At 33.4% G+C, this 8,717-nt stretch overlaps 1 protein-coding gene across 1 annotated transcript; it reads left to right on the top strand.

Moving 5' to 3' along the window:
• The first annotated feature begins 748 nt into the window (after positions 1-748).
• Positions 749-5,260, top strand: LOC104902411 (auxin-responsive protein IAA33). Its single transcript, XM_010690186.4, has 2 exons — positions 749-1,544; positions 4,900-5,260. The coding sequence occupies exons 1-2, from the start codon at positions 1,024-1,026 to the stop codon at positions 4,979-4,981; spliced, it is 603 nt and encodes a 200-aa protein (XP_010688488.1). The 5' UTR covers positions 749-1,023; the 3' UTR covers positions 4,982-5,260.
• Positions 5,261-8,717: the final 3,457 nt, after the last annotated feature.

Genomic DNA, 8,717 nt, shown 5'->3' with positions numbered 1-8,717 from the left:
TTGTTTGTAAGCAGCATTATTCAAGTATAAATTAGTATTTTGGCCCGGACGTTGTCACATGTCAGTTACAATTATCAAATATATTATTATTCATAATTAATTCTATTAATGCGCTTTTTCATAATATTTTGTCTAATGCAAAATTAAAAAATGATCGTTATGACATGATAAGTTGTTTTAATAAAACTTCTAAGGAATTAAGGATAAATATGACAATTTCAATGGAATTTGGGTAAGAGGATGTTATTACTTATTAAAAGAGTTAAAGATCAAAGAGGTTGTCTACATGCATGTTTTTATAGTTACACATACAATTATAATTTATAAAACTTTATCATGTTTCACTTTAAAACATTAAGTATTGAAATTGTAATAGATTAGTGGTTAAACTCTTACCTTTCATTTCAAAAGTCATGTACTCAAATCCTAATAATTACACATAATAAGAACGCCTTTTGATATATTTTTGTATAGATGAAGATATACTTCTTTTAGTTATAGAATTTTAAGAAATGATAAAACAAGACAAGCAAACAAAATTCTTATAATATTTATACACTATATAACCTAATTACTCCTCAGATTGCTGTTCATATTATTTTGATTAATTTTTTACCTTACCATATCATCTTCTCATAATTGTGTGCCGAATAGTTGTAAGTATTTCAAATTCCCTTATTTCAAAACGGATAAAGTATAAACTCGAACATATATATATGTATATATATCCCTCTAGAAAAAAAAAAACCTTTCTAGGACATAAATGTACTCTCCAACGTTTTTCTATTTAAACTCTGATACACTGTTATATAATTTTCATTCATTCCAAGCACACCACTAAAAAGCTAGCTTGCTTGATCACTCACACTAACTACCTCTTCCACCGACTCTCTCTCTCTCTCCCTTCTTTCCATCTTTCTCTCTCTTCAAAAACATTAAACAGAAACACAGATCATACTATTCTTAGGTTTAACAAGATAATAAATTTATTCATTAGCATATATACTTATCATAATATATAGTATGTATAACAACATGAATAACAATAAGACTATGATTGATATTCAAAGGCAAGAATCATTGAAGAGAAGATGGCATGACAGCTTCTATACTAGACTTCTTTCTGCACCACCACAACCACCTACAAACCCTACACCCACGGCTGCGGTTGCGGCCGCGGCGGCGGCATCTTCACCATTGATCATAGGAAAACCACCCCATTTCCTTCAACCAGGAAGGTTGGACGGCGGTGGCGGCGGTGGTGGTGGTGATCTGTACCAAAATGTGGTGCCGCCGGTGACGGTGGTGCTGGAAGGGCGGTCGATCTGCCAACGTGTGAACTTGCAGCAACATGCTAACTATGAGAGTTTAGCCAAGGCTTTAAGACAAATGTTTATGGATATGATAAATATTCAACAAAATCATGAGGATGAAAGTGATAATGGTTCACATCAACTTGATTTATCTAATGCTCTTCCTGGTTATCTTGTTGCTTATGAAGATATGGAAAATGATCTTCTTCTTGCTGGTGATCTTCACTGGAAGTAAGTCTCTTTTCTTTTTTTTCAACTCTCCTTTTATTTCTATAAACTTTTTTGTGTGTAAATGAGCGACTAAAGGCAGTTATATAGACGAAATTTAATTCAGGTCGAAAATATCATCTTCACAAGACTTTACCCATTAAGCCCTTTTTTATTTCTAGCTACATAAGTGACCATGATTATTATTTTTTTTTGCTTTTGTTTATGATGTGCTTCTTTAGAGATCCATTTAGGAATACTCTCCTCTTTTTATTATAATTGGACATTTTGTGTAAAGTCAAATAAAGATTTGGGGATTTGGTTAAACATCATGAACTAATTAACATTTATAGAATTGGCTATAAATTATAATCCTATGAAAATAATCTGAATTGAAAATTTTGAATCCAGCAATACCAATTTTAACTTTTATATATATATATATATAATATATATCACATAGAGGAATTGTGAAGTTTAAGATTATTACCATATAACTTGAAACTTTAGTATCTTAATTAGCTAGTATTTTAATATTATTACTGAATTTCTTTTTTATAGAAAATATCCAGAAGATTGAAATTTTGTTTTAAATGATTGGAGATATGTTTTAATATTAAAGACATGCAATACCATGTCCATTGAATAATATTAGAAAACCTTGTATAAATAAGTAATACAAATATCTTATTAGTTTCGTCAACCATTTAACATTTTGTACTACAATGGCATGCATAATTTGCTAAAACCGAATTTTAGGGTTTATATCATATTGTAGAAGTACATATATATGATATGAGTTAGTTTTACTGTCTACTTTTAAATTAAAATTAGACAATGATAAGCCCAATAGTAATTAGGTTAATTTCTTTCGGTGCATGACTAGTTTAATCCATTTAGTGATTAGGTCTACTTTTATATTAAAATTAGACCGTCTCTTTTAATAATAATAGATATGATATATATGACTCTTATGATCTCGTGTATCAATTTCAACTAATTTTTCACAAACACAAATAAACATATCTGATTCTTAATTAATTTAAAACTCCATCACAGGGTTAAAAAAAACAATAGGACCAAAAGATTAAAGACATATACTAGTGGGAGAATATGTATGTAATATGTGCATAAAACTGAAAACATATGCATGTATTTATGTGTTATGTTTAAATTTTGCCTGTGCACCAACATATATATTAAGTGGTCTGTAGAAATGTCAATATATTCTGGTCCCGAAACTTGTCCTATGCTCTGTGAAGAAGCATGCTTTGGAGCACCAAGAGTTAGTAGTTATTGTGCATTATGCAACTCCTAATAATACATACGTGATTTCACATCCAACCTCCCCCTGCCTCTGAATTATTTACGTCAGTTAGGTGTGTGTAACTTATCACACTATATATAATTAATCACTCATTTAAATCTTTGGGCCTTAAGGTAGAGTCGGATTTTTTATTTATCAATGGTGGTTATAGAATTTTTATTATTTAGATATTATACATTATGATCTGTCTCTGTTTAGAGATAAAGATGTGCGCAAGCTCATATGTACTAGATCAGTATTCAAGTTGCACAAGTAAATTAAGTTTTCTTCCTTTAATTAATAAGTAGTTTTAGTGTGGGATCCTGAAAAAAGTACTTTTATACGTAGCGTATAATTAAGAATCGGCTTTATTATATAACTTTTACTATTACTTGATGAATCACTAATAGACTCGATCATTTTAAACGAAGATCTTATAAAACTAACATTATGTTCCTAAGCACTAAAATATAAACTTAGATGATTCTCTAACCTATTAGTGTTGGCTTCTCCATGAAGCTGGCTAGCTAGAAAGTAATGAGTCTAGTTTGTGCAAATTGCTAGATCCACAAGTGGCTCATTATATATATATATGGACTTAATAGTTTCTTTAGATCAAAGAAGAATTGAATTTAGTATGATTCTTGTCCTACAATAAAGCCTTTTTTCTATGCTTCATTATTCCTCTTCCCAGGTACTCTTTGAGGTTTTCCGAGATCTTTTCTTAGCTCTATGGATGCATGTGTTTAAGGAACGACAATATACTATTCTTTTTTTGTTTGTGCAAACGACAATATACTACATAAATAAATTAAACTTACTACGACATGTTACTGTTGCACGAGAATTCCACGTACTATGGTTGAGGAATGAGGACTCTTGCAATTCCAAGAGTTCTATATACTTCTATATTACAATGGTTGAGGATTCTTGCACAATTAAGGTGGTAGATTTCTACATACTTGGAGTGTCTTTCTCTTATTCTCTATATATATTCTCTATATATCCATCAAATTAAAATCTACGTCTTTTGATGAGTCACATGTCATTAAGTGCATCCGTTGTAGTTGATGTTGTGAATTTCACTCGATTTAGTTTGTCATGTTGCCTGAACCAAAGATAGTTGGTATCATATAAGTCAATTTTTTCTAGAAATATGTACACATAAAAACTTATAACCTAGTGATTAAGGATTTAACTTTTGAACAAATTAAAATTTGACGAGACTTCAAACATTGGTCCTCCTAATTTGTTGTTTTTAGATCCAACAATCACCAAGTGTTTTTGCCTTACAAGTAATTCAAAAAGCATATTATATACTATGTTTACGTTCGTCTCTTATAAGGGTGCGTTCTCTTCCCTAAAACTTATCTTAACTGATTAGCCTTGATGGATTGGAACCTCCAACTGAACTTGATTAAATCTGATTTCACCCATTTATTTATACATATATAACTTTAAGCTTTTGTTTAAGTTTATATATTAAAGCATATAGTATATATGCATACATGACTACGGCCTTATGGGGTGTAACCGTGTAAGAGGTCGTCCTCACCACACCTGAAATTTGCGGAAGGATATCCTGACTTAGGCGGCTATGTTTAGTTCACCTTATTTTTGCTTATTTCAGATCTAATCAGATCAGATCAGAAAAAATAAGTTCAGATCAGATCAGATCAAGTTTTAAAAACTCATTATTATTATTAAATATCTTTCATTACATATTAGTAAAAATTATAATAATTGAATATTAATAAAGTACTCATTGAGATGAATCAAACAAGACCCCACATGACTATATTTTTTCTTATAGATTGAGAGAAATCTAAAAGATAAGATCTTGTAATCAGATCAGTTTAGAAAAAATAAGTTCAGATTAGATCAGATCAGATCAGAAAATTTCAGGTGAACTAAACATAGCCTTAAAACCTTCTTATTACTCCCTCACATAAGTCACATTCTCCAAAAAGAAGAAAAACAATGTTATTTAATTGCTATACTACAATTAACATGCACAGAAACAAAGGATATCATATGTGACCTAAAATTGACCTTCATATTGACGTGGTGCAGGGATTTTGTGCGAGTGGCAAAAAGAATTAGGATACTACCGGTGAAGTCAAGTTCAAGGAAGCAAAGGAGCACAAAACACTAGTAATATACTTCATATTTCAGTCCTTTCCTCCTAGAGAAATGATTCCCCCCATATTTCTAGTTTAATTTAGTCGTAGCTCCTTTATCATATATCCGAATGTACACTTAATTAACGACGTTCCACACTAAATGTGTTCAATACGTGCATCACAAAGTGACATACATTGTCCCGGCCAGCTACTTACATTGGGTGTATGATAGACACGCTCGTCCCCTCCCCTCCCATTATCTTTGTAATGCTAGCTAGATTAAAGTTAATTGGTTCTCTTTGTGTCTTTAATTAGATTGTATTTTGTTTCAGAGTAATGTGTCTTTAGATTTGTACCACGTAAATTATTGCAAACAGTAGCTAGCGTACAATTACGTATGGTGTTAATTAAGTAGGTTACATGTTAGAATTTAAGCCAATAGAAGGGTAGGCCCAAGTTTAATGCAAAGAAATTAGGGCTTATTGTCAGACACTGACCCCATTTAGTTACAACTTCTCATTGAAGAAGCAACTAACTGGAGAAATCAATACTCTTTTCATCTTATTATAAACTTGTCTTTGATTTTGACATAGCAATCAAGGGTACTTGTATAATTGAAATGGGTTTCAGTGGGTCCACTTTAGAACTGATCATGGACTGATTGATCCGCTAAACTTGTCTCGTTTGATCCACTAAAAAAGTGGGTTTGGACAAAAATTGGAGGGGGTCTAAGATCGGCTTGCAAATATTTAATGGGCTAACATTTTTTCCATGGATAGGAGCCCTTCAAAATCGGGACCCTGACCAGTCGCTCAAACTGCTCCCCAAAAGACCCCCTGAGGTCGCATAGCAATTAGTTGTAAGGGGAAAAGATGAAGCAATTCTAGGCATGCGAACTTACTAACTAGGGGTGGCATTCAGGTCGGGTTGGGTCAGGTTCAGATTGACCTGATTTTTATTTTGAATCAGTTGTCCCTAATTCAAACCCGACCTGATTTTAGTATCAGTTCAAAAACCATAACTCACACCCGACTCGCCAGGTTTCGGGTTGACATGAAACCAGCCTAATATGACGTGGTTTATATTTTTAATTGCAATATTTATGCATTATAAAATTAATAGCATTGCAAATCCCAACTTCAAATGCTAATCAAGGGATTGTTCTCCCCATCTTATTTTAGTTGCAATAAGTTCAGTTCAGTTCCTAATTTATTTATTATCATTACTATTGATTATAATTTAATTCAGTCAGTTCAGTTGTAATCATTTTAGTTTGATTCGGATCAGTTTAGTTCCAAGCAATTTAGTTGTTTTATGTCGAAAAGAACTGTCACTAAATCAAAGATACAAACTTGAAAGCCATAAATTAGCCATCAACTTCAAATTAACAAATAGCCTTGGTCCTAGACATGTTTATAATTAGGAGATATGTGACATAAGTTATATATGTCGGGTTAATTTCAGGTTGACTCAATCCGAACCTAATCCAAATTCTAAAACATGTTGTTTGGGTTATTTTCGGATTCAAAGCGTCAACTTGAACATAACCCGTTAAGGTTTTAGGTCGGGTTGGATCGACCCATTCTTTTATTACAAGTCGAAAATCTAAACCCGAACCCGAAAATTCTGAGTTAGGATCGGGTCGATTATCGAGTTAGGTCAGTTTTTGCCAGCCCTACCGCGTGCTGACAACCCGACCCATTATATTACCATAGCGACCATAGTTAAATCCAGCTACTTTTTGGCTTGAAATAAGGGCTAGGCTTTCGCAATAAACTTGTTATACTTCCTCTTTTTTTTTTTTTTTACTTGCAACACTCTTTTTTTCATCAACTCCAATACAAAATTTGGATAGGAGAGAGATAGAGAGGAAAAAAAAGAGGGCCCCATGTGATTGGAGAGAGAGAGAGAAAGGAAAAGCAAAAATAAAAAATATTGTAAGTAATTAATTATTTCCCTTTTAAAATAGTGTTGCAAGTAAAAAAGGAAACGGAGGAAGAATAAAAAAATATCAAGATTTGTCGCCGCTCATCCCGCAAATGATAAACTCTATCTAATGTTTTTCTTTTTTCTTCTCTACTTTCAAAAACCCTAGCCTCCATTGTTGATTTTTAAAGGGGCTTCCATCGATTTTTACCGTTGGAAAGCCCCCACCTTTGCTTTTTTAATTTGTTTTTAGGTTTCCAATAACGATTTCTCCCTCGAAAGGCAGGATTTTCGATCTCCTTCGTAAGAAAAGGTTTTTTGATCTCCTTCGTAAGAAAAGGTTTTTCGATCTCCTTCGAAAGACAAGGTTTTTCGACCTCCTTCGAAAGACAGGGTTTTTCTCCTCTTTTAGAGGGGGAATTTCTAAGGTTACAATCCGGGATTCTAGATCTAATGGATTGCCGTGAAATTATTTTGTTGGTGAAGAATTATGCGGGATCACAAAGGTTATCAATTTTTCGAATACGGTCAGATGAATCCGACGGAAATCATCCTCACGACTACAAGAGATCGTTAGATTGTCTCTCCAACAAGGCTGTATTTTCCAGCGATATAAGCGGGAGATGTTCCACATTGCAAGATTTGTTTGACGATCGTAGTTTTTATGAAGGAAATTTTTGTTTGATTCAACTTATGTATTTGTTTAATTCGATTGCTTATGTAGATGTCGTATGACTTTTTATTAATGAATTAATTTTACTATTCAAAAAAAAAATCTAATGTTTTTCTTTGTGGTTTTCTTGAACCACTGAACAGAATAAGTAAAAACGGGCTAAAATGGAACTCAACTTCCAACAGGCTATATGGGCCAGGGAGGGAGAGCCCAAAGGGGAAGAACCAGAATTGTAGAACGAAATTGATTTCGCTTTATATGAAAAAAGCCCAACAATACCAAACTTTTCATTTTTCACGGTCTCTTTTCTTTTAAGCATAGTACAGGGGACATTCAACATTGCATAGCTTGCACTAATGAAGGTAATCAGTAATTAATCACACTAAAGCATTGTTACTCCGACACCGAGTCGTGTCGTGTCCGACACGACTTTTCACTTGGATACTTTATTTTAAACTAAAAACTTGAATTTTTCTACAAAATAGCCGAGTCGGACACCCGTATCCGAGTAGACACTCAAGTGTCTTAGTAACATAGCACTAAAGTAGGAGAATTCAAATTTTGGAAACAAAACAACCTCCTCCTGTCCACACTTACACCTACACTTCCACAACCAACTACTTTGATGTGACCGTGACTTGCTTAATGATTGGTGTTTGGCCTGTTTTCCAAAGGTGGTCTCCACTCTCCACAACTCACTCGATCATCGTTCAGCAATTGAAACACAGCCAGTGAGCAAAAGTCAGGCCACCATCAAGGTGGCAGCAGTAGCACAGCAGAATGTGGATGAATTAGAAAACAAAGTTAAGATTCTAACCTTCATAAGATAGGGTAATCTGATCCTAATCCGATCTTAAATGAAGAATAGAAACTGATCCTAATTTCTAGTCCACTATAAGATGAAGCTGAGGAAAAGTCTGACTCAAATCCCGGACTTTACAATCGAATAGTTGTATATGTTTGCATGATCAAAACTCGAGTACAAAGACTACGGAGGTAGACCAGATATGAAGTTTGGTAAATCAGATCCAACACGAATCATAGCCACTCCAAGTTACACAAGAAACTATAAGATTTTGTTTCATGATATCTCCCCTCAATCTCTGTTTCGCAATCAGTTTCAGCGCAGACTTCCAATCAATATTGAGAACAACACATGATTCCAAAAG

This window comes from Beta vulgaris, chromosome 8, assembly GCF_026745355.1.
Source record: "Beta vulgaris subsp. vulgaris cultivar EL10 chromosome 8, EL10.2, whole genome shotgun sequence".
In the NCBI taxonomy this organism is placed as follows: domain Eukaryota; kingdom Viridiplantae; phylum Streptophyta; class Magnoliopsida; order Caryophyllales; family Amaranthaceae; genus Beta; species Beta vulgaris.
This window is presented reverse-complemented; position numbering and strand designations above follow the sequence as displayed.